At 39.1% G+C, this 27859-nt stretch overlaps 1 protein-coding gene across 1 annotated transcript; it reads left to right on the top strand.

Moving 5' to 3' along the window:
* The first annotated feature begins 411 nt into the window (after positions 1-411).
* LOC149305409 (trimethylguanosine synthase-like) lies at positions 412-27859 on the top strand. The gene is made up of 13 exons (XM_089477495.1): positions 412-518; positions 1335-1399; positions 2040-2194; positions 2672-3473; positions 4105-4228; positions 11147-11233; positions 12305-12476; positions 12759-13068; positions 14084-14233; positions 15086-15229; positions 16080-16284; positions 17065-17173; positions 27749-27859. The coding sequence occupies exons 1-13, from the start codon at positions 412-414 to the stop codon at positions 27857-27859; spliced, it is 2541 nt and encodes an 846-aa protein (XP_089333621.1).

The raw sequence follows: 27859 nt of genomic DNA on the forward strand, positions 1-27859 counted from the left end.
AGAAGAGGATGAGAAGCTGAGATATAACATGGAGAAGGCTTCCCTTATTGGGTTGGTTGTAGATGAGTGGAATAGCTTTACAATCGAAGTGGTATAGGCTAATATAGTAAGATCATTTGAATATGCTGCAACAGGCATATGGCTTATCCTGAATATGAGACAAGACCAAGGACCGAATAAGCAGGCAGGCTTGATAGGCCAAGTGGTTTTTATCTGCTGTCGTCATAAAATGTTTGTTAGACACCCACCTTATTAATAAACAACTAGAGCAACCTCGTTCCTGTTCTCTGGTTTAAGATAATTGCTCATCAAGTAACCAAGTTACTTTTCCGCTGCAGTAGATACCCTTGGTAGGGCAGTGTAAGTGCTTGACTGATCTGTTTCATTGTCTTCATTTCTCCTCTTAGGGTCATGTTGAACGTGGAATGGACCCAGGTGGCCAAAATGTACCTCTACCTGGATGATGGCCTAAATGAAAAGACTAAAATATTATGTCTTTGTTCTAGGGCGTTTGTCAAGTAAGTATTTAAAGGGGCAGCTTAATGCCACATACAGCCCCACCGATGAAGAATGCATACTAAAATGAATACAGATGTTAGCGGGTGATAAAGCAGCACATCTTTACAGGTTTTGGCTGATTGAAGCATACAGTCAGTGGCAGGAAAGTTCTCCCATTTAAATATACAGCGGCCATTTCCTTACGTGTGCGAGGGGACTAATCGGACCCCCCCTTGGCTGCAGAGCCAAGCGTATCACCATCATTACAAAAAGTATCGGGGGGGCAAGAGCAAATGCATTGAGGGTGTTGTGAGCACTCTCTTCATGTATTTGGATACAACAAAAATGTTAAACAAAAAATCTATATTTTTAAAATAGAAACGGGCTGATGAAATTTGTGTATTACAACTCCCATAACATATATGCTGTGTTCTGTTCACTATTTGGGCTTCTTGTGCACTCCTCATGCACAGCTTCATTTTTTGGATAGATTGAATAAGAGAGGTTGAGCATTGTAAGACAATTTAGCTGGTGTTACTTTTATTAGTTTGGAATATATGGAAACATTTTAAGGAAACTATCTTGTTTCTGTTATGTTTGTTTAGTTTGTAAAATAGGGAAAAAATACATATTGAGTGCAGTTAAAGCAACCAAACAGATAAGCTGAATTTTGCATGCAGTGTGATGTATATGTGAAACGTGGCTTGTTATTATTGTCACATTAACAGGATGATATCATCTATAACCCATTGTCACATTTGTGTTGATATATTTATTTTTTATTTTTTATAAATTTTTCTGCTATGCCATTCTGTGAAACCTGTCTTTCTTTGTAGTGATCGGAACTTATACTACTTAGGATTAAAGGACATTGACCTTGGCAGGAATGATTACAAAAATGGTAAGGTGTTAAGAACTGTGAACACACACACACATTTTTCTTAAGGAGAAGTAGGGCCACATCCGTGCTTTACAAATTACTCCATAATAGTTATTTTTTAATACTATTGACTAAATGGGTTTTGGGGGGGGTAGGGATTTTTTTGCATGGTTCCCCGTGCAGTAAGGCTCGAGATTTTTGTAAGGGGAGAAACCGTTTTCTCCCTCCCCTCCTCGTGATCTGTGCACAATGTGATCAGCAAGCAGGGCTCTGTATCCCTGTATTGCAAATGGCAACAATTGCAATCAGCCAGTAGGGCTAGACCCTGTTGAGGGACTCTTATCCTCAAGCGAACGTCCGGTGGGTGTCGTCATTGACATCTACAGGAAGGGATTGTGTGATTGGGCTTTCCTTGAATGGCATATTTTTGATATTTGCTATTTAGTTTGATAATGTCCTCGACCCTCAGCCTATGTTTGTGCCATGTGGCATTTTGTAAGAAAAAGCATAATTCCTGCATGACACCTATTTTCTCATAGCTAGAAGAAAGGCTGCTGATATGGTTGGAATTCCCAGTATGGGCTGTGAACTGGCAGTCTCTTGTACACCATAGTAATAGAAAGACCAAGAATCTATCAAATTGAGTTGTTTACATTTGCAGGTGATGATGAAGATGATTCCCCGAGTGAACCAGCAGAATCTAGTATTTATGACTTTGTTGCTGAAGAAAGTGACATGGACTCAGAGACAGAACTCATGGTGAAAATGGGCCTTCCTTTGAGTTTTGGTGGTTCCTCATTTGAGAAGAACTTTGTGGTAAGATGATGTTTCCTCTCCCTTCCTGCTATTTTCGGGATAACCCCTTAGTCGTTTCTTCCTGTCAAACACGTCTCTTCTTTTATTAACTCTTACATGTTCTTAAAAAATTGGACCTCAACTTAAAACTTTTAACCTATGCCCTCTGTATGCTTTAGACTTACAATACTATTCTTGTCTCGTGAATTCCTACAGTTCCAGCTTGTCGGGAGTTCTACAGGTTTACAAAAAATACTCATCTCAAAACTTTATTTTAATTTCCAAAGGCTTTTCATTAACCTATCCCTTCTCTCAATCGTTCCTCATTACTTTCATGGTAGCGTCTCTAGGGCAGATAACTTACTCCTGTGTAGTTTAAAATTGCATCTTGTCCCTGCTGAAAATTCACCTGAAGTAGAGCAGTGACCTCTTCCATTTTTTATTTTTATTATGCAAGAGATACTGAATTAGCTTTATTGGTTTTTTTTTTAATAACAGCTTCCAGGCAACTATGCAAAGATAGCTAAAATCCGAAAAAAGAATAAAACGAATAAATGTCAGAGAGATTTAAATGAGAGCATTGAGGAAGCTGTTGCAGGTATGACGGACGCTGAGCACAACTGTGCAGAAGAAAGCACTATGAACACTGAGCTACTGATTAGAGATGGAACCAACCCGATAGACTGCGAGGACACAAGCGTCACACAGACTGGTACTTTTGTTACTCCGTCTATTGAGCTTGACATAAAAGAGAAATGGGAAGAGTATTGGTGTCGGCACGGGCAAAGTTTACTATGGCAGGACTGGGTGCAGAAACATCCTGATACACAACAGTCGGATGGTAACTGTACCTCTCAGCCATGGAGCACCCCTGACACCAAAGATGAGTGGAACGGTCATTATAATGAATCTTATTGGTACTATTTTGAGCAGTTTAAGTACTGGGTAGACCAAGGGTGGACATTTGAATCTAGTGAAGTTCCAAATCAAGAGCAAGAAGGACAAAGTACAGACAACACAGACCTGCGTTGTCCTATCACACATCCGGATGAGTCTTCTACCGAACATTCTGCTACAGCTAATGATTGCAGTGCTGGTGTTGGTGTCACAAATGGAATAATGAACATAAATCTTAATTCGGATGAAACCGAGCAAGACCGTGTATGTGTAAGTGATACATATGAGGTCCATTCATTGCAAAATCCAGAGTGCCCATGTGATCCTGCCCATAAAGAACCAGAGGATGTGGAATCTGGAAAAAAGGATGCATCGTCTGGAAGCACTACCGCCAGCCAGCCAGGTCTGTGAAATGACATTGATTTTGACTAATGAGCAAGTTAAGTTGTGTAAAAAGCAACCTTGCAACTGCTTATCATTAAAGCAGTTTATAAATGGGTTTTCTTGTAAGTAATCATTTGTTTCTTTAAATAGCTCCCTGCTGTATTGCAAATCTTTAAATTTTAATTTAAAAGCAGCGACTTGAACTGTGACATGAATTGCTTTCTAATTACATACTATGTAGATATTGATTTTGTATAGTTGTGACATTAGGATTTAATTTATACAAACGCTAGTTTCTGATTTCTCCAAATTTGGTACAATTGCAAAATGCTACCTTGTGTAAACAAATGGTCACTGAGTCCTTCTGTAACCTCCTACCCTTTAATCCTTGGCTCCTCAAAGAAGTGTACTTGTACTGCGAGTAGTTTTGTGAAGAAAGATATGCCCAACAGTGTATTTTATTTTTATTCTTTCTGCTCTGTTTTATTCTGCAGATAAATTGAGATTGCAAATTATTACAAGTGCCATGAATTTTAAAATAAATAAAAGATAATACATTTCATAGGGAAAGTTCACGCACTTTATTATATCAATTGACTTGTGGGGTTGTATTATCTAATCTATAGTCACATGCCTCATCTTTGTTTTAGTGTCGGGAGGATCAAACTCTGCACCCCAAAATGCACGCTCATCTACCATTAAGGGGCAAAGTGAAGGTGAGGATGATGACAATGATGAGCCTCCGGACTGCAAACAAGCCAAGATTAAGAGGAGGTAACAACCCTCCCACTCCAAAATTTGTTCAAGGGCATAATTAGTGTTCCTTATATTCTGAAGATGTCCGATTATGTTTAATTCAGTATAATTGTCCAAATGTGGAGTACGAGTTATTGACACCACTTCGTAATTATAGCTACTGTATATTTACTAAAGAGGAGAAAATCTGTCCCGATGGTGACTTAAAGGGACACTCCAGCCATTGTATGCACCCTAAAATATGATAGCCGAGAGGTCTCTGTGAAGTGTGTTGTGTGACTCCCCCCTTGAAGATGCATGGAAGGGAATTTTACATTATCATTCATATTCGTTTGCGCCCCTACCTTTAAGTGGAGGCAATAACAGCAGACGGGAATTTATTCCTGCTCTAGTGGCTCGAAAATAGGTCCTCCTGAAGCATCCCACGCTTTGGAAAGTAATTAGTCAACAGGGGCAAAATAAAACATGTATACTAAAACTAAAAAATAAATACATGTGTATATTAACAGAAAGGAATAACTTAATTGAAGCTATTTTACACGGTCATAAATTTATCTCAAATATGACAATTTTGTGTTTATCTTATGTTATTTGTGAATCTGGGCTGTTTGACAAGAAGCACGAAATTGATAAAATAAGTCCAAATTTGAAGTACAAATGAATCAACCAAATAATATTCACCGCAATTCAATAAATTCTTTTATTGAACTAATAGCATGATTGGGTGAAATTCATTCTGTTGTAAATAATCCTCTCCAAAAACTGAAAGTATATACATTTTAAATTAAAGCAAATATTGATATTTAATATGTATTGATAACAATGTTTAATATATGCAAGGAACGTTGGCTTTGAGACAGTGTAATATTCAGTCTATTTGATACGGATATGGTCATGCATGAAGCAATATTGGAGTGCCCGCCACAGTGCGAGAGGACCAAACTCTTATACACATGCACAAACACGCACTGGCTAACACTATACATGTCTAAAATCTATCGCTAACACTATAGACACGCGCACACACTGAATCTGGCGCTACAATACAGTAGACATACTGGCACTATACATCTACACACAGACTGACTCTAGCACTATGCATATACACACACAAACACTCTGACAATATGTACTACACACACACACTACAGTATACACACAGTGACTGACACTACAGTAATATCATTATATAAGTTATGGTGGGTAAAGGTGATGGAAAACCCTTCCACTTAAAATTAAGGGGGTAGTAGAAGCATTATTACACACTCATCTACAGACGCCAGACAAGAAGGCTAGTGTTTGGCTGCGGTTTAAACTTCCCGGGTGGAAGTTCCATGCTGCGCGCCTTGTAACTGGCTTACAGAGGCAGCGTTCACTCTATCCTTTTTGATTATGGAGAAGGAGCATGTGCAGCTGTGTGGAACACACGCCCGGTGGCTATTCGTTCCACTGTGATCCTGTAGTGCCATTTTGGCATGCGCACGACGGTTCATTTTTATGGCGCCAATTCTGATGATTTGGCAGCCTATTTTAAGCTGTGCAAACCTGACTGACCACAAGAGTCCTTCCACACGGTTGTCTTGCATTGGTTTTAATTTGGGTTTTATCTAAACATGTTGAACCCTTCCTCTCCAGAAACAGACAAACCTGCTCCTCCTGCTAAATAGTTGCTTCTAAAGCTAGATATCTAGCCTGTGCAGAGTGTAATATGCCGCTCCTGGACGGCTACAGAAAAAAAACTTGCCAATAGTGTGCTGCGGACATCTTGGCAAAAGAAAAGCAAAAAGACATGCAGTCATTCCTTTGCTGGTTCCAAGATAATTTATTCCAGACCTTTTAGCATTTAAAGCTAAATCTCCTGCACCTGAGTCACCTGCAAAAGGCATTAAAGGCGGCATCGTCTGACCGTTTTGCGGGAGAATGCTCTCGCTCATCTTCTGAGACTAATTCTTATGATTCAGAGGACGGATTTGGCTTTCCACCTCAAGAAATTGACAAGTTTATTAAAGAAGTTAACTGCGTTCTTCAGTTTCAACAGAGAGCAACTAAGAAGGGTTTCCCCTATTCCTTCCAAATTAGTGGAATTGATGCAGGGGGAGTGGAATAACCCTGGCAAGCGAGCTTTTATTTCTAAGCGTTTTAAGCAATTCAAGTTTCAAGAAGTTATTAAATGGCAAGAGCTTCCAAAGGTAGAGGTGCAAGTTGCACAGTTATCTAAGTAAACCGCGCTTCCTATAGGTGAGATAGCGGGACTCGGAGACGATATGGATGAGAGAGCTGAAACAGCCGTTAGGAGAATGGTTCAGGCAGCTGCGTTTCAGAGTAAAGCAGCTTCAGCGGGAGCAGCTGTTATCAAGCCCTGTTGATATAGAAAATGGAAGATTACTTTATGGCCAGACGGGCAGTATGGCTTGAACAAGGAAGACTTTTTTGGTTTGCCATTGGAAGGCAAGAGAGCAGGGGTCGCCTGCAACACTTTCAGAAAGCATGGTTTCAGTCTACAGAAAACACATGAATAACGGAGTGGTCTAGACAAATAGATTTTGTAGGCTACAAGATCAGGTTTTTTCACTGTTCCTCGCAACCACTTCCTGTGTTCCTCTTATCTTACAAAAAGTAAGAACAAAGTTTTGTCGGCAGCGGTGTTAAAGTTGTTAGTGAAAGAGGTCATCAAACAAGTGCCCTCGGAACATCAAGGGAGAGGAGCGTATTCTCAATTTTTTTTCGATTTAAAGACCATCTTTCATCGTTGTATCGCTTATCAACATTTCAGAATAGAAGCCATTATATCCGTTTCCCGCATCATCTGAGAAGGAGATTTCATGGTCACTATAGACCTAAAAGATGTGTATCTACACGTCCCTATGGCAGTAAGTTCCAGCAAGTTCCTGAGATTTGCTATAAGAACAAAGAATGGCCTGAAGCGTTTTCATCTCAAATCTATTCTTTTCGGTTTGGCTACCGCTCCACAAGTCTTCACAAAACTTCTCTGAAGATCACACACATCAAACCATCTGCAACGATATCCGATTTGTATAATCAGGAAAGCAATGGGTCTCCTGGGTTTTTAACCTCTAACATCCCAGCAGTAAGATAGGCCCGGTCAAGAATGAGGCCACTTCAGTGGCAGATCCTTTCCAGCTGGTCCAGGTCTCGAGGAGTTAGATTCTATGATCCCGGTGTCAAGAGTGGTTCTCCAACAGCTCAATTGATGGCTTTGTTTGCAACCAGCAGACTGGTCCATTGTCACAACACATGCGCCAGAGACAGGTTGGGGTGCTCACCTTTGGTTCCACAGAGCCCAAAGAAGATGGTCGCCAGAAGAGGCAAGCCAGTCATACAACTAAAAGGAACTGAATGCAGTTTTTCTAGCCCAAAGGGTGTTCAAATCGTGGAATATGTTCCCCCACGTAAGCTTCAGTCAGACAATGTGACTGTAGTAGCTTACCTCAACAGACAAGAAGGCACAAGGGCTTGGAAGCTTCAATGTCTATGTTCGGAGAATTTTTTGTTGTGGGCCCAAAATCATCTGAGAGATCTATTGGCATGTCATATCAGGGGGCCTTCAATACACTATCAGACGACCTGAGCAGGGGAAGATATTCTCAGACAGAGTGGTCTCTGAGCCCAGTTATTTTTCGACAGGTTGGTCGTCAAGTTTGGGCGTACATAAGTAGATCTAATGGCTACAAGACAATACAGAAAACCCCTCTTTTTGCATTTCTCTACTAAATAGACTATTCTCATTTTCTAGACGGCTAACAGCGATATGGCAAATCAACCTAGCCTATGTGTTTCCGTGGTAGCTCTGATCCCGCGTATCCAGAAGATCAAGAAGGACAATCCTTCCCTTCTGGCCAAACTGGGGCTGGTTCTAAGACCTGCTCCAGATGATGATTTGTTCTTGGGAACTTCCAGTATCTCCAGATCTACTGGAAAACCGCAATGTCCATATACACACCATCCAGATGTTTCGCTTAACGGCATGGATGCTGCAAGGCTAATTCTAAAGGAGAAGGCATTCACGGTGCTATGGCCGGTCAGTTGTTAAATTCGGTTAGGTCTATATCAGAAATTTACCTCAGAACTTGGAGCACATTTTGGAATGGTGCCAGGATCAAGAGTTCCATAGCTATCCTCCCTCTATTCTAGTCATCTTGCAGAGATGGGGGTTCAGTGCAGGTCTCCAGGTGGCTACCCTGAAGAGACAAGTGTCCGCCCTCGGTCACTTCTTGCTTTGGTCTTGGCCTCGGATCCGTTTTATTAGGCATTTTTTGCAAGGCTATTACTCTACTAAGGCCTCTTTCCAGGACGTCCATTCCTCCTTGGGATTTATTTCTAGTTCTTCAAGCTTTGTGTTCTGCGTCATTTGACCCTCTACAGGAGCTATTTTGAAAAACTCCTCTCCCTAAAAACTGCATTTTTTTGGTCGCCATCACTTTAGCTAGAAGAGCGGGTGAAATTCGGGCTCTCTCGTCATCTAGCGAGTTCATTGTCTTTCATCGTGATGAAGTAGTTCTGCATCTCCGACCGTCTTTCCTCCCTAAAGTCTTGTTGCGGACTAACATTAACCAGCCTTTAGTGTTACCCACCTTTTTTCCTAATCCTTCTTCTCCAGAAGAGATCATGTGGCATTCTTTTGGATGTTGAAAGAGCTCTTCATGTCAGACCACCTGTTTCTTCAGTTTCATGGGAAATCTGCGGGCCAGGAGGTGTCCAAATCTACTCTGGCTAGATGGCTTGCTGATACATCCACTTTACAAGATACATAGGCTAAACGAATAGTATCGACTCATATTAATGCGCACTATACTAGAGCTATGTCCGTTTCCTGGGCAGCTAAGGCCTTAGCTTCCCCAGAAGAAATTTGCAAACCGGCAACCTGGTCTTCATGGAATACTTATATTAAACGTTATAGGCTAGACCTTTCTGCAGCTTCGGAAGCTGCCTTTGGCCTTCATGTTCTTCAAGCGGTCAATGCCTCTATCCCACCCATGTAAGGGATCTTTCTATATCCCATACGTACTGCCACTATTTGCAGGAAAAAACAATAATTTCTTACCGTAAATTTTCTTTTTCCTAGTATAGTGGCAGTATGTAGGTCCCTCCCTTATACATTGGAGTGAGTAGTATTTCTTGTTATTACTGAGGGCTCTACCAGTTTGCCGGCTTTTTTGTTTTTCCCCTCAGAAAGTTCATGCTGCTGCCACAACCACTCATGGACTGCACCTCTTCTCGAGTTTTGTCTAAAGGCTGTCTTTTACATCGGGCAATTACTTTCAAGAGATCCATGTATAAAGTGGATATAGAGGCAAAAGGTGATCATTGTTGACCTTGTTTGCATGCGCCTACCCAGAATCCCTTGTGGTTGTGGCAGCACCATGACACTAGTATTCACACACTCGCATACACTACTCCCCCTCACCTCGAGGAGACGAGCCACGCTTCTGCCCTCCCTATGCTGTGCTGCATATAACTCAGGTGAAAGCCTCGCTGCATCTGCTACACAGCGCGTTGGTTGCCAGATTCATGATGGCAGCCATGCCAAACTCCGGGTTTGTCGAGCCTTGGGTTAAGCGCATGACGGAAGGTCTTGAAAAGGGCACTGGTCCGGCAGATTTAAAAGGCCGACGCCGGAGGTCTATTGTACAGTATATCGAGAGCGTCACAAGTTTTCTCCATTCTGAAATCCGAGTCAAACATAGGATCCTTCGGGGGGCATAATGGGTACCTCCTGTATCATTGAGTGAGGAAGAGCTGTTTGTATACATTGTGAAGGAACAGTTCAGTGGTTATTATTAACATAAAAAATACTAAGTCTGTTTCTTATCTGTATGAGAGTATACAAGTTATTAATTTAATCCTAAGGTTCTGTTTGTAACAGAACCAATGTTTAAGTAGGTCGCAATATCAATAAAATATAGTGGAAATTTGGTTCTCTTGTACACAATCACTATTAGAAGCAGTACAGATCAATTCAGTGGCAATTAGTGTTAGAAACAGGACCTGTATTAGAATATGAGACTTTTTTTTTTTTTTTTTTTTTTTTAGAATTCTAATTTTAAACAATTTTATTCCTTTTTTTTTAAATACTTTTCTTGGGGGCACAATACATTTTCTACCTTTATAAAACCTCTGTGAAGGACACAACATATCCATATTCCTTCTGTCTTATTAAGCAAGTAACTGCCAGTCTACCTTATCCTAAAGTGAGCTGCTAATTTGGCAAATATCCCAGATATAAAATATTTAGAAAGCATTTGTTTAAGATACAAATAAAAGTAATAAGTGTGATTTCCAAAGAAACTATAACCGTATAGAGAACTTATCTGAAATAAGGTTTTGGTATTTTAATTTATTCATTTTTACCGTCTGGGCTCTTTCCAAATCACCAATTTCATGTGACTCCTGAAATCTAGGTGCCATTTGGACGGAGTAGATGGGCTGAATGGTTCTGGTATACTGGCAAATTCCATGTTTCTATGCTCACATTCCTTACCTCATCCTTTTTATTCTTTCTTACACGTTGCTTTGCATAAACTTATGACAAGATAACACAATGACTGCTCCCATCAATTACTTTTTTATGATTCATATCAAAACCCGACATGACAATAGGTTTTAATCTGTTAAATTCCACATATTTGAACAGTATGTGAGACATTTCACAACCAAATCTGGATATTGTACAGCGCTACGGAATTTGATGGCGCTATATAAAACAATAAATAATATTACTAACTATATCTTCATATAAGATCCTTTACATGTTGAATACTATATATTAGTCATTCTTCTTTGTGTATGGTGTTCCCTGTCACCTTGAGGTTCAATATAGACATATGTGGCATCCTGTATAACAAAATGCATGTTTACGTATCTTACCTTGCTGATGTGTTTCCATTCGCACTCAATCTTAATGAATGTGTTTTGTAGCCACGAACTGGATGCAGATGAGTACCCGCGTGATGTGCTTGCAGAGGCCTCCAGTGTCTTGGGACTTAAACATGGAACTGGTCAAAAGTAAGGCTCTTAAGTGTCATGCGCCGTGACAATAAACCAGAATATTTAATACATAATCAAACAAGGGAGCCGAAGCACTTCTATAAACCTCCCACTTAATAAATACTTATTTGCAGTTATTGTATCGGACAATTTTTGGCCACCGCAAGTGAGGGCGCCGAAGCAAGGCGTTGGGTCTGTACTTCTTGAAAAGTAATTTACCAGTAACAGCCTTTGTCTAGGAAATTGCTGAATATTAATTTGGAATTGATAGAAATGAACTGAGAACTACCATGTTTGTTAATCTTAGCGCCATCTAATGGGGTGTCCCTAAACATCTCCAAAGGAGTTGGTGTCATGGGGCATTAACGAACACTAAAAGGATAGATCTTTTTAATATACTAAAATACTTGAGTTTACTTTTAATTTACCAAGAGGGCTGTGGATAAATGGAACATCCTCCCATCACAAGGGGTAGCGAGGGAATTTAAACGTGCGTGGTATAGTCAAAAAGATTTCCTGAATCAAAGGCAAGACCAAGGACCAATTATGGTCTGTCTCTATCTCTAGAGTACATGGGCTGAATGGTTCTTATGTGCCGTCAAATTTTATGCTTACGCGCGTGTAGTCCCTTTCCTGTCTGAGAGTGACTCTGCTGGTTCTCTGTTGTGCTACTTATACATACTGTATACCTCTTTACATGCAACTTACATTGTGACCCTGCTTTTTATTTTTGTCACATTGTGGAATACTCTGCCCAATAGTCTACTTTAAAACACCAAAACAAATACCCCCTGGTTCTCTCCCATTAAAACATAACTACAGTTTGCTGTAAAATCTACACTTTAACTGCTTAATGTAACTTAGTAGACTTTAATGTGCTCATTTTATTATATATGTGTTATATTACCGTTCGATTAAACATTTTGTGGTCATTTGTTTAGTTGGTGATAGCTGTCTGGTCAGGAACATAGCCTCTGTCATGTTGAATAGGTATCCTTACAAGTGTCACCGCCATCTTATAAAAGTGTTATTACTGTGTTGCCTAATGGCTACTATTCATTCATTTATTTATTTTTTTGACTCTGCTAGGTATGGAGAGATTTCACATTTCAGCCACCGGACTCTGCACTACCTAGAAAGAGGTGTGAAGCACAGGTCCCAGTTTCTCGACATGCATAGACCAGTGAGTGCCAAGAACAAGCACATCTTTTTCTCTGAGGATCCTGTGATAAAGCCGATGAAAACTAAAGCTTTAAATAAGGTATGATGGGTGGCTATGTCTCTAAATCCACCCCCCAATGTTTCTATAGTTTGTCTGGTTCATCATAGTAAAGGGTCAAGCTTTTTAATCTTCCACCATTGCGCATTCAGAGCCAAAGAAGCTCTTCCACCTAGAGAAACTCGCTTGTGGCTTGTTTGTGATGCGTAGTAATGGCAGGAGAGCTGAACGCATCAAGGTTCCTGTAAGCTCACATTTGACAATTTGTCTCTATACTATGGATATCGGTATAGATCATATCACCTTTGTGGCTCTTGTTTCCAGGTTAAAGGATTCCTGGAGAGGATGAGTGAACCCACTCAGAGTACATCAGATGAGGTGGTTCCCTTGCAGGATGTGTCTGTGTTTTCCAGCAGCTCAGACTCTGAGGAACAGGACCATTCTGACCTTCAAGGTTCTTCAGTCTCACCAGAAAAAAAAACCAACCTACCCTCCAACAGCATATGGTGTGCTCAAGATGCAAACCCTGAAGAGAAGCAATTCATTACCAGTGATACACTAAACCCTGCCAGAGAGCTGCTATCCTTGGATATCCCTGACTATCTACTGGCTGAAACAGACCTTGTGAAAAAAGGTTGGTAGAGTTTGTGGCATTTTACATGAACTAGCCTACAACCTCATCACACATTGAAACCTTTATGGTTGTGTTTTTTGCAGATCCACACCCCTTGTGTGCTCTGTGTCTTCAGCTGAACAGTGGTTTAGGCATTTATTTATTTGAATTTAGTGAGGCTGGCTCCTTCTGTCAGAGGGGGATCCAGCTTTTTTCTGGTGATCACGGTGTGCAGTACTTAACCCTTGTCCTTCTGGAACAGATTTCTCTGCCATCACGGGATTAATCATACCGGCTCTGTACATGATCTCATTTTCCTTTAAAATGATACAGTGCACCTTGGTCTTTGTGTGCATATACTTTCTTTACCTGAGATGCGTTGTGTGTATTAAGGAGTAATATTATTCCGTCAGCTGTAAAAGTGTGAACCTAAACTACATCAAGCAAGTAGTGATTCAAGAAGCTCTAAAATATTGTATAATTTATAGTTTTGTATGTTCTGCTTTTCTAAAATAATATATATCCAGACCCTTTTTGAAGGCATCCATTGTATTGGATAGCACCACCTCTCTTGAAATTTATTTCCATACTTCTATTGCCCTTACTGTAAATCCCTTTGTCGTCTATGACATCTTCACTCTTTCAGTCTGAGGATGACCTTCTGGTTCTTTGTACATTTGTGTTTTTGAACAGGTCACTGGAAAGAAATATTTATACAGTTTTATAATTCCTCTAAGATTCTGTTTTTCTAGTGTATATAGATTTTTTAGCCCTCCTTTTGCACCATTTCTAATTTCATAATGTCCTTTTAAAGGACTCTTACCAGAATTCCACCACATATTCAAAGTGACTTCTTACCTTTGACTCCCTCCTGTGAATCAATACCCTGTTTCATCCTTTTGGCCTTTGCAGCTGCTGACTGGCATTGGGCTCTGTTGATAAGTCATCTACAATCATTCCTTCTCCTTAGTAGTTTTTCCAGGGAGGATACCATTTAAATTATGATGTTTTATTTTTCCCATCTTTTTTGTAACAGCTGAAAAGAAAAGCAAAAAGAAGAAAAAGAACAAAATGAAAACCATACCTTTGCCTCCTGAAATTGCTGCTGTTCCTCATCTTGCAAAGTACTGGGCACAGCGCTACAGACTCTTCTCTCGCTTTGATGAAGGGGTTAAGCTTGACGAGGGTAAATGCAATGGGAATTTTATGCATTTTATTTTATAGATTTATTTTTTTACTTTGTTTACTTTTCTTATTTGTGATTACTTTTTTTGCAAAGCTGAAGTGCCCAAAACTGTGAATTTCATTCTGTGATTCTGTTAATGTCACATTCTTTGAAGCGTTGGGCTAGGTTTCCAGTGACTAAATTCAATCTTACGCTCTTGTCACCATGGAGATGATTGTAATCCTAGGATTAATATATTTTGGGTATTTTTTTTTTCCCCATTGGCTCAATTTATAGACATACAAAACTGCAAGGGGAAAAATGTTTGTTTTTGGTGGCTGGGTTTTATATTTTATTCATATAAAACGTCTTACGTTTATGAATATGGTTTCAAACCCCCACTGAAAAAAATATATAATCACATATATTAAGGGTGAATAAAGACAGTAAAAATCTAAAAATAAAAAAATATAAAATAAAAAGCTGCTTTTCTGTAGTGTAAAAAAGCTCTGGTCCTTAATGGGTTAAAACCATAGCAGATACCTTCTATTCATATTGCTATCGGCCTATAAATTACCATTGATTCACTGGATTGTGAGTTGAGCTGTCCTGTCTTCTTAAAGCGCTACTATATGATTTGTTCATAAATCACAGTTAAGTCTGTAATATAAAATGTTTTTTTCTGCACTCGATTTAATAAATTGACCCTAGAGAGTGTGAGGATACCGAGATGAGCGGGACTGAGCAGAATGCTTTCCTGTAAATCCTTTTTATTTCAAGGGATTGTTTTACCTTTGCCAAAGCAAAAAGGAAATGGTTCCATTGCATTTTGTAGCCACCACAAGTGTTCTTAATGTCGCTTTCCACCTGCAGAAGGCTGGTTTTCGGTAACACCTGAGAAGATTGCAGAGCACATCGCCAGCCGGGTCAGACAGACCTTTAACTGCAATGTTGTAGTAGATGCTTTCTGCGGTGTTGGGGGTAATGCCATCCAGTTTGCCAAGGCCGGAAATGCTGGTGAGTTTGGAAGTATTGTACCGAGCAGCGTGTGACACATTACAAAATAATTAACTTAAGTTGTAATGTTTTGGGGATTTTTTTTTCTTTGTTCTTTTATTCAAAATGAATTCTTTCTACATTCCCAGAATGTGATTCATACCTCCGCTAAAGGTTAGAGAGTTAATGAATTTAAAAAGTAACTTTACATTATTTAGACAGCCCCAGCAGATTCGTTTGCACTATTACAATAGGGGGGGAGCGAGAAAATGAATAATAGCATTTAAAGAAGTAGGAGAGGAGGGCCCTACTCTTGCGAGCTTAGAGTTTTTATTAAGCATTTGAGGGGGGAGATGGAAGGACAGGCTGCTGGGCTGAAAATTATTTGATTGTAGCGATGGTGATATGGAGATCTGGAAGGTGGGTAGGACGGATAGTTTCCTTATGTCGAGAGTAACTGTTATGTCAGCGTGTGACTTGGGTAAACACGTTATAAAAAACAAATAGAGAGAGGCTATGAACGTGTGGGGTTTTATCTCTTTTAAGAAGGAGTTAATTTAGGAAGTAATCATTTATGCATTTTTGTTCTTCAAATTGCGCTGCTTTGTTCAAGCAAGAAATAGTGCTTGATATTTATACCAGATATTTCTAAAATAATCAGGTGGGTTTCATACAACTGCATTTAACGGTGGTAATAGCTACATAGAAAAATCCCATATTAGAATTAGGAATTGTCTGTAAAATGTTTAGAGATACAATCCTGCAACATGACTTGATGTGAAAGCTCTTCTCTCATAAAGTTTATTTAAAGAAACTCGTATATTTTGATAATGTCACTCATGCATTGCCTCCGCTTCTCCTTTTTTTGTAGTTATTGCAGTGGATATTGACCCAGTGAAACTGGATCTTGCTCGGAATAATGCTGAGGTCTATGGTGTTGCAGACCGCATTGAATTCATACGTGCCGATTACATGCGTGTGGCTCCTGATTTGAAAGCTGATGTTGTATTTCTCAGCCCTCCATGGGGGGGACCTGACTATGTCAGTGCTGAGACCTTTGACATCAAGACAATGATGTCTCCAGATGGATATCCTTTAATGAATGTCTACCCAGTCATTAACTAACCTTTCTGTCCCACCCTTGGTGCGCTTAAATTTAATGCCTGGAAACCCCATTTGATATGAGCTACAATGTAAAGAAGTAGTTGTTGTGGGGCTTGGTAAAGTCTCCCTCTGTGTAATGCTTACATTCTGAGGTTCATATGTATTGACCTTTTCACTTGAAGCTAAGTGGAGCATATACGTGTAGGAGAGGGTTGGTAAGCACCATTGGTAAGAAGAGGGTTGGTCCGATCTTTTGCTTGGTAAGCACACTGCTGGTGTTGATAATTTTTTTATTTTTTAAAGAAAGACTGGCAAAAAGGGTTATTGAAGTTGCTGTTGACATAAATGGAGGAAGGGTGTCTCCTGCCATGGTCATCAACAAGGCATGCAATTAAGGGACCCTATGCTTCTCCATGGAATGTTCCCACCTAGTGATTCTGCTGCTCTGCCATCAATGTTCCTGTAACCAGGGACAGCTTGACTTGGTCCATGAAGTCCCGGTTTGAGCCACCCAGTGGGTATCTGCAGGCACCCATGAGTCCTGTTTTTACTAGCAAGATATTGCTCAGGATTTATGCAGTTGTGTTGGCAAAATATTTTAGAAACTTATAAATCTGGCCTCAGTGATGGGTCTGATGAGTTTAAGTGAGTGTTGGGCTCTGTTTTGCTTGGTGTTGATCAAATACCGAGTCTGACTACGTATGGGCATGCTAGATGGGCCAAACGTTATACTGTATTAAGTACCACAAAAGAGGACTTTATTTTCCTTCATGTTCCTCCACATTTGAAATTTTCCAGCTTTCCAAACAGATAACTAAAAACATCATATATTTCCTTCCACGTAATGCAGATATAGAGCAGGTAAGTCTCCACAATTACCGCATTTAACATGGTTTGCTATCTCTGCTAAGGAATATTGTGACAGAGTGCCTCAAAAAGTAGTATAGCATCCCATTAATCAAGTTAACTACTTACTTTTAGCGCTTTGTCCCTTCATAATACTTATTGAAGTCCGTAAATTGAAATGTTCAAGCTGGATGCAAGCTTGAATTTTAGTTAATGGGTCTCTTGTGAAGTTAGCATTTGTGATAGGGGAAAAATGGTTAGGATTGGTGAGGACAATGATTTATCAATATTAGAAGAACGTCAGTCTTTCTGAGGTGTGCCAAAACCGACATTTAAGGTGAGCCTACAAGAAGACCCCCTGTGAGTTAAGAAAAGAGACAGATAAAGGGGGGAACCAAGGGATATAAAGCCAATGCCAACTACAGGCTGATTCAATTAGCCTTAGAATTTATAGTAACCTCTAAAAATGTATTATGTTTTCTGGTGAAGCTACACAGATAATGACTTATTTTCAAATTAAACTTCAAACTTCTAGTAAAGTTATAATATGATTTAATTTGTGTTTAATAAGGTAAGCTATGTAGTCTGTTTGTATGCACACTCTTTAGTTATTGACTGTTGAGTTTCTTTTAAAAGGGCTACAATATGTCAGTAAAGGCAAGTGCACACGGTGCCACATGCTTGCTCAGAAGGAACCCGGGTAACTTCTTGGCTACCCTCTTTTATTGGTGTTTATATATGAAGTGTACCCAGAGCCACATTTACTTAAAGCTGTAATTCTTCAGTATGGAAGTGGATGTGCATAGCCTACTAGATACTGTTTTGTGTGTTTGGTTTTTTTGTAGCTTTATTATAGTATTTCAATCAATGTTTTTATATGACCAGAGGTTTTTTTCATACCTTTTTTGAATATTTTTTTTTAAAATTTGTGTGAAAATATATTTGCCTGTGTGGCTATTATCTATGTAGGGACTGTGTATGTGGACCCAGGATGCATACCTTGTTGTGGCATTATAGAAAACCTTTCTGTACTGCAGTGGAGCGGGTCACCGGCTCCTGAGTCTATCATCGGCTATATCCAACCAGTAGGGGAAAGTCTTGTGTGTTTTTAACAGTAGGTTTCCATTATAGAAAAAGTAATGCTGCGGATCAGCCACAGAACAATCAGCAGCTTCTTCAGCATTACAAAAAAAAAAACCCTTAAATTAAAATACACTCAATAGATGGGGCAGTCAGCCTAAATAGGGCTGCTTACAACCATTAGAATAAATTGTATTAAAGTCAGCTGGACGGCATACTTGTAAAAAGCTACTGTTCAAATTTCCTTTGGAGACATCGTAAAACAAGCGGATTGACTTCCCCCTTTCTCAGTGCACACGATACCTGAGTGAACGCTTATATTTTAACTACAAAGTGGATGTGAAAAGTGTTTTCTTTTATGTTGTTAGACTAACTTTGTAAGGTGCTGGTGCGCGCAGCTTCAAGGGAAAGGCCAATAGGATCCCTAAGACCCAAGCGGTCTAGCTTTTGAAAATATATAGTTTTATAGAGTTGAAATATATATTGAAATATAGGACCTCTACTGTGTCTCAAATGAGACATTGGCCTAGCGAACTAATCTGTCAATATTGCATGTTTGAAAACTGTAATGTGCATGTTCCAATTTTGAACCCGCAATGCCAAAAACACGTGCCCTACCCATGCATATGGGGTATTGCTCTACTTAGTAGAGGTGTTTCTTAATACAAAAAGTTGTTTCAGTAATGTCACGTGCCCAGGGAAAGAAATGCACTGAAATACCGTTTGGATAGAATGGGTTTGTTAAAAATGGGGAAAAAAGGCAATGTTTAGGACAGACTGGTGCTAAAATGGTTAAATAAAACGTGTTAAAATGTCCCTATTAAAATATTTTAGGATGTCATCTTTTAAAGAAAATCTATACTTTTGTTCAGCAGTTTTTCTTTTTCTGACCACTATTAGGGGGGGGGCATCAAACCACATTTAAAAAATATATATCTTGTTTAGAAACAGCGATGCGTGTCATTCATATTTAACCCTGTAAGTGCCAAAGTCAATGAAAATACCAGGCATGTGAGTTGTTTTCAAAAACAGAACAAATACCTAAATACATTTTTGGAGGGAAGTTTTTATTATTATTATTATTATTATCTTTTATTTATATAGCGCCAACAGTTTACGCAGCGCTTAATAGAATACATAAATTCAAAGGATATGACAAGACAAGAATTGACAGACTGAGACAAACCGATACATTCAGTGGATATATATAGTTTTTATAGATGAAACTGAAAATGTTGCCCATTTTTCACCCCAATTTTCCTAAAATTCTTAGATATTTTTTATGCTAAATAATGGTTTAAATATTTTGTGGGGCTGGACTAAATGAGTTAGTGGTCAATCACAGTTGAATAAAGACATGGCAAAAACGCACAAACTGCTCTGGTCATTTAGCACAAACATGGTAAAAAAATAAATAAATAACTAAAAAAAACCTTGGTCCTGAACGGGTTAGTAGATTAATGCATTTTCAAGTTAAGTGTTCTCTGTGTTTAGAACGCTTTCCATCCTGCAAGATTTTCCAGAAGGTACCTGGCTTGCTTTTTAAAGCTTACTCTTAGTGAACACTAAGTTAATAGATTTTTGTTTTGCCGCTTTAATCTTGCTCTTCTAATTAACAAATAAAGTAGACCTGTCGCAGAAAATCGGTTTGTTCTTATGTCACGCAGTACGTAGAACACGGTTAATTCAATTGGCACTTGGTAATTCCTGTGTCTCATTGACAGCTCATGTTTTTCCAGCATGTATCTGACACCTTTCCTCTGGCTGTTGATTTAAAAGCTTTGTAATGTTTGCAAAAAAAATAAATGAAGCCGAAGTGGCTTATATAAATTACACATCTTAAGCTTCCTTATAATATATTTGATAAGTCTGCATGTATAGGTTTTATTATGCTTAATGGGAAATTTGGTTACAAATCAAGTATATTTGCTGAATGTGTATTAGGAAGTTGGCAGAGTATAAAGTCTACACACCACTGTTAAAATGCCAGGTTCTTGTGATTTTAAAGAATGAGACAGATAAATCGTGTCAGATCTCTTTCCACCTTTAATGCGACCTATAACGTGAACAATTCAATAGCAAAACCTAAAAAATAAATTAAAAAACCTCACAATAACCTGGTTGCATAAGTGTGCACACCCTCTTCTAACTGGGGCTGTGGCTGTGTTCAGAATGAACCAATCACATTCAAACTCATGTTAAATAGAAGTAATTACACACCTGCCATCATTTAAAGTGACTCTGATTAATCACAAATACGGTTCAGCTGTTCTAGTAGGAGTTACCTGGCACTGGCTTAGGTGCATCTCAGAGCAAAAGCCACGGTCTGCAGCGAAAGACGAGAAGAAAACTGGTCAGGGAGGCTTACAAGAGGCCTACTGCAACATTAAAGAAACTGCAGGAATTTTTGGCAAATGTGACAGCAATCTCCCGTATTCTTCATGTGACTGGGCTATGGGGTAGGGTGGCAAGACGGAGAAACATCCAAGCCCGGCTGAAGTTTGCAAAAACAAACATCATGTCCCCCAAAAGCACGTGGGGAAAATGTGTTATGGTCTGATGAAACCAAGGTTGAACTTTTTGGCCATCATCCCAAAAGGTATGTTTGGTGCAAAAACAACACTGCACATCACCCAAAGTGAATCAGCATCAGCTTTTGGGCTGTTTTTCTTCAGCTGGGCCTTAGTCAGGGTGGAGGGAGTTATGAACAGTTCCAAATACCAGGCAATTTTGGCACAAAACCTTCAGGCGTCCGTTAGGAAGATGAAGACGAAGGTCACCTCTCAGCACGACAACGACCCAAAGCACACATCCAAATCCACAAAAGCATGCCCTCACCAGAAGAAGATTTTGGAATGGCCCAGCCAGAGCCCAGACCTGAATCCAATTGAACATCTGTGGGGTGATCTGAAGAGGACTATGCACAGGAGATGTCCTCGCAATCTGACAGATATTGCCACGTCAAGATGTGCCATGCTAATAGACTCCTACCCACAAGACTCATTGCTGTAATAAAATCAAAAGGTGTATTAGTTTAGGGGTGTGCACACTTATGCAACCAGGTTATTGTAAGGTTATTTTTCCCCTTCAAAGATTTCAGATTCTTTTATAATTGAATTGTTCACCTTATAGGTCACATTAAAGGTGGAAAAAGTTCTGACATGATATATCTTTGTCTCGTTCTTTAAAATCACAAGAACCTGGTATTTTAACAGGGGTGTGTAGACTTTTTATATCCACTGTATTTGAGACGCATGTCTCCCGCAGTTTTATACTAGCCTGATTTGTATTTGTGGAATGGTGATTTCTTAAAGATGGTCACATGCTGGGTTTTACGCGTTGCCCAGGCTGCTGCCGGAAGAGTATTACAATGTATGAGTTCATTGCTCTTCAACAGATAATGAAACATAAACTGCACAGACAAGGTGGCCCTGCTGTCTTGTGCTAAAAGGAAGCTGGTTTCAGATTACTTTTGTACTTTTGCAGGGCTGTGATTTTTTTTTATTTTTTTTTCTGTGACTAAAATAATAAGAGCAGTGCTTTAGCAACTTTTGTCAGCCCAGCTTAAGTATTACACAACCACAAGAATGTCTACTGGCTATGGCCCTTAGTCACTGTGTACTCTTACACTTCTACATATAGTTTCTCGGTAGGCAGAGTCACAATAATGGAAAAAGTCAGTCATATTGTGTAATCCAAGGAAAGTGGGGAAGTTAAGATGGCTAGCTTTTATTTATAATTCCCAAAATAAGTCCTTCCACTTCTTAAAAAGTTTTGCTGACTATTCAAACTAACTATTCCGCTTCCCTTTATAGTTTTCCTAACTTTTGAAAACCCATTATTTCATGTAGGATTGCATAAAAAACAGGATTGTTGGTAGTGTTTATATATATATATATATATATATATATATATATAATGTCCAAAAATAAAGTATTGCAGAGTATGCGGTGATACCTTTTTTATTGGATGCTCTGCATGTGACAAAGGGTGCTACATTGGAGAAACTGGGCTTAAGCTGCACCTTAGAATGAACCTGCACCGAAGCTCCATCAAAAACCATGAGGAAGAAAAATATTGCACCCCGGTAGGACATCATTTCACACAGAACAATCACTCCATCCAAAACCTAAAAATGAAAGTACTCAAAGGAAATTTCAGAGACTCTCAGGAAAGAAAAACATTTGAGATGAAAATGATTACACATTTTAACACCATAAAAGAGGGACTTAATGTGGATTCTGGTTTCCTTACACACTACCAGAACTTCATATGAACTTCATCTAGTCATCCAATGTCTATTTGCTGTTATCTTTGATGTTTTACTGTGGTTATTGGTTCCCTAAGTTTATTTATTCTGTCCCTGGGTTATCTCTCTACCTCTCTGCATTTCTCACCTCCAGACCTATTATTTACAACACCCCACTCAACCCCCCCCCTTATACCATCACTTGTTTTAAGTTGTAACCTCTATCATGTTGATTAGTATTGCTTCAGACCTGATGAAGGGAGGATAACTCTCGAAAGCTTGTCTTTTTAATATTATGTTAGTCCAATAAAAAAGGTATCACCGCATACTCTGCAATACTCTATTTTTTGACATCGTGTCTACTGGACTAATACGGCTTCACCCTTTTACATTATATTTATATATATATTTATATATATATATATATATATATATATATATATATATATATCTCAAAAGTTTGCATTACCCAGGAATTGTGAAACGTTGGCATTGATTTTAAAAATGACTGATCATGCAAAACGCTGTCTTTTATTTAAGGATAGTGATCATATGAAGCCATTTATTATCACAGTTGTTTGGCTCCTTTTTAACTCCAAATGATAACATATCACCCAACTGGTCCTGATCAAAAATTTACCCTTGAATGTTTGGCCTTGTTACAGACGCCCAAGGTGACACACACAGGTTAAAAGGACAAAGGTTAATTTCCTACACCTGTGGCTTTTCAAATTGTGTATAGTGTCTGTGTATAAATAGTCATTTAGTTTGTTGGCTATCGAGTGGATGCACTGAGCAGGCTAGATACTACTGAGCCATGGGGAACAGGAAAGAACTGTCAAAAGACCTGCGTAACAAGGTAATGGAACTTTATAAAGAAGGAAAAGGATATACTAAGATATCCAAAGCCTTGAAAATGCCAGTCAGTACTGTTCAATCACTTAAGAATTGGAAAGTTCAGGGATCTCTTGATACTAAACCAAGGTCAGGTAGACAAGAAAGATTTCAGCCACAACTGCCAAAAGAAGAAAAACCCACAGGTAACCTCAGGATAAATACAGGCTGGAAAAAGATAGTGTGGTTGTTTCAAGGAGCACAATATGACGGTACTGGAACAAAAATTATCTACATGGTCAAGTTGCCATAAAGAAGCCTTTACTACACCAATGCCACAAAAAAAAGCCCGGTTACAATATGCCCGACAACGCCTTGACATGCCTCACAGCTTCTGACGAGACGAGCTCTTTCTTTGGAGAGGAGTCAACAAGGCCTATAGTCAAAAGAATACCATCCCCACTGTGAAGCATGGTGGTGGCTCACTGTTGTTTTGGGGGGAGTGAGCTCTAAAAGCACAGGGAATGTTGTGAAAATTTATGGCAAGATGAATGCAGCATGTTATCAGAAAATACTGGCAGATAATTTGCGTTCTTCTGTGCGAAAGCTGTGCATGGGACTCTCTTGGACTTTCCAGCACGGCAATGACCCTAAGCACAAGGCCAAGTTGACTCAAGTGGTTACAGCAGAAAAAGGTGAATGTTCTGGAGTGGCCATCATAGTCTTCTGACCTTCATATCATCGAGCCACTCAGGAGAGATCTCAAACGTGTGGTTCATGCAAGAAGACGAAAGACTTTGCGTGTTGCCATGAAGAATGGGCAGCTTTACCACCTGCAACAATTTGGAGCCTCATAGAAAACTATTACAAAAGACTGCACACTGTCATTGATGCTAAAGGGTGCAATACGCAGTATTAAGAACTGAGGGAATGCAGACTTGTACAGGGGTCATTTCATTTTTTCTTTGCCATGTTTTGTTTTATGATTCTGCCATTCTGTTATAACCTACAGTTGAATATGAATCCCATAAGAAATAAAATAAATGTTTTGCCTGCTCACTCTTTTTTTTAACTCATATATATATCACACTATCTATAAACTTTCACGTTAAGAAACTTCCACAGTGTATGGAGATGGAGGAAAGAAAAAAAGTGATATGGTGCAACGCTGTGCATTCCCCCTGCCGTCTTTTGACAGCCTGGACTCCCGTCTGTCAGCAGAAGCCAGCATCGCTTTTAGTGTGTGTTTAAAACGTACACAGTGTACGTAAAAAGGGTTGCACTGTGTAGTTTTTTTCTTCCCTCTGTTTGTGTGTTTGGAAGGAACTTGTGCAGATTTCTTTCTTTCTCGCTGAAACAGGGAAGTACCGCAATATTTTTTATTTTTTTATATAAGTTATATGCTTCAGCAACACACATGCTGCTGTATACTCCTAGGCCACATTGAGTATTTTTACATGCAGCAAAAAATATGAATTTGTTTTATTGTGCTGTAACTTTTTTAGACTCTAGAAGCTTATATATGTATACAAAAATGTTGGTGAAGTGAATTATCTGTCATTTCCTTCCTAGTGAGTTTTTTCCTTTTCAGCAAAACAGCGGAAATTCATGTTAAAAATATCCCAGAGCATCACAACAGGAGCCACTAATGTACAGAAACGTATTAGTAACGCATGGCTAAATTAGTTTTGAAGATATTCTTTTTCACTGCTCACTTTAAAGGGCAAGAATATGCACATTTTCTAAATATTTGCTTTAATGAAATATTACACATTATAATATATATATATATATATCTCAATAATGCTACTTTTTCTTGAATTATAACACCTGAAGCAAAACCTAAGGTTCCGAAACTTCCCATCTTGTTGGCCCAATAAAATAAATTTTCTCAAAAACTAAATGAATGTATTGCAGACAACCTTTTAACAGAACTGAGGTCGCTGCTGGTTGGTTATTTACATATTCTTTTTTAGATCTGAAGCCCTGTTTTGATTATGTGTTATGAATATTGTATATTCTATTACACATTCTGCACGTTTGTTTGTCAGAATGCCTGGCTGTGGTGCTGGGGCACTTGGTGAGTGAGGATGTGAGTTCCTAACTACCGCATTTGCTCAAGATGAGTTGTGTTCTTTGTTTGTGGTTTTGTCTTTTTTTTTGCTTTTATTCTTTTCAGAAATAAGCTGAAAAAACGACCTTGTTTTATAATCGAGGTAGTCTTTAAAGTCAGACCTTAAATCTGCGCAGCCACCATGATCGGGAGCAATGAGGATTTCCTGATAGCCTTTGCAAGTCAGTCTTTCCAGGAATGAAAGAAACGCTATGACATCACTGCACCCAAATGCTATGACATCACTGGCCTGTCAATCATATCCCCAAATCGGGGATGCCTCTGGATTGAAGCATGCCTGGAACGCCCAAAAAGAGGCTGCAATTTCTGGGACTGCTGTCTCAGCAATTTCATAGAGGATTTGAGACTATCTAGGTCTCTTCTTCAGTCTTATTATACATGTGTTATACAGTAACATGCCGACAGTCGCAGCAAGGTACAGAGATTGTGAATAGAGATTACATTCCTGTAGTGATGTTAAAAGGAAATACAAATATATTAGTGTGTTGTGAAATGTAGCATCTGCCCTCAGCCGTCTCGGGGGTCAGAACATATGCAGTTGTATCTGATGGCCTGGTATAGATTTTTTTTTTGTGTATGTGTTATGGTGGAGGCTGTTGCTGTTCAGGTAACTGTCCCTGTCCGTTGGTTGGTGGTAAAGGGAGGTTTGAATGGTGGTGTTTTGGATGTAAATGGTTGTGTCCAGGAAGCTGGCAGGAACTGAGTTTTTTGTGGAAACATAGAATGGATAGGCCCAGTTACCTCAACAGCTTCCTCTTGGACTACACATAAGAATCCATAATCTACAGCCAGGCCATAAGATCCAACCGCATATGTTCTGAGTGCAAAGATGAACTAAAAGACCTCAAGAAGGAGGAACTCCTAAAATACAAAGAGCCACAGAGAAATTATCAGATCCCTTAAGTGGTCACGTACAGCCCACTGCCTGGAGTTTTTTTGCTATTTTGTTTAGGACCTCAAGCAAACTACATACAGTTGACAGACTGATAACTGATTAAAATCTTATCTTATCTACTCCTTTACAAACAACCTATATATATATGTATGTATGTATATATATATGTATGTATGTATATATATATGTATATATATATATACACATATACACACACACCTTTTAGGAGCACCATAGACATATAACAAATGGCACCTCGACCTGTCACCGGTAAAGGTGTGAAACTTGCGCACACGTATATACCACAGACATGGTACCACGTACAGGCCAACACCATAAAGTTAATGGTACCGTCTCGAGCAAGTTATCCAATATGGTATATCTCATGTGTTTGCTGCCCCGATTCTGAACCTTACGTTGGTGAAACAGGCCAACCCTAGGAAGACAGATTAATTCACAGACACAATGTGAACAGAAAAAGATGCACAACTGTAGGTGACAACGTCTGCCAAAATGGACACGGCATCAAACGTCTGAGGGTCACCATATAAATGGTTCTGGACACTGAGAGAAAGGTACATATTGGAATACAAACTCATACTAAAATTTGACACCATTTAATTCAGGTGTAAATCCTGATGAAGAAGTTGTCATGCTATCCACACAATCAGTCTTTCACACGGATACTTCTGTATTTCCTTTTAACATCGCTACAGGAATGTAATCTCTATGATCTTTGTATATTGATGTGACTGTCGGCATGTTAGCGATTTTTGCTTCAAATGTATATTATGCCTGAAGAAGAGACCTAGATAGTCTCAAAAGCTTGCAATTCCTTATATGTCAATAATGATGAATTAGAATGTTACTTACATTTGGATTGGTCAACGCAACTTGCCATTGGAACACAGGTGTGATGGTTGCTGATAAAGAGACTCTTCCATTAAATAAAAATCATTAAATAAAAATAGTATTGTAAGTAAAATTTACATTTTTTGGTACATTAAAGCAGTCAGTCTTAACTAATAATGAGCAGTCCTACACTTATCTCCTGCTTCCATCCTGATGTACTTTGTTCATTGTATGTTCCTGACCAGGTAGGACTCACTGTCCATGGGAGAGGGAGCTGTAAATGGTCAGTCTGCTAATACTTTACTTTTGTCATCTGCATTGTGCTCCACGCAAATCTCATATGCCCTATACACACAAACCTACATAGGCTTATGTGTAAATGTAGATAAATATAGGTGTGTGTGTGTGTATATATCATGTTAAATGTTGGTGCATTCATCAGACAGCTGGAGAATTATTTACCAACTGATTTGCATAAAAGCAATACATATAGTATAATACAAATACGATACAAGTGTCCTAATTTTTTTTCCTGTATATTTATAGGTTGCATCATTGGCTGGGCCCGGTGGTCAAGTTGAAGTAGAACAGAATTTCCTGAATAAAAAACTGAAAACAATGACTGTATACTTTGGAGACCTGATCCGAAAATCTTAA

The sequence above is a fragment of the Sceloporus occidentalis genome, unplaced genomic scaffold (genome assembly GCF_023333645.1).
Source record: "Sceloporus occidentalis isolate IW3139 unplaced genomic scaffold, rSceOcc1.0.p SCAF_11, whole genome shotgun sequence".
Taxonomy (NCBI): domain Eukaryota; kingdom Metazoa; phylum Chordata; class Lepidosauria; order Squamata; family Phrynosomatidae; genus Sceloporus; species Sceloporus occidentalis.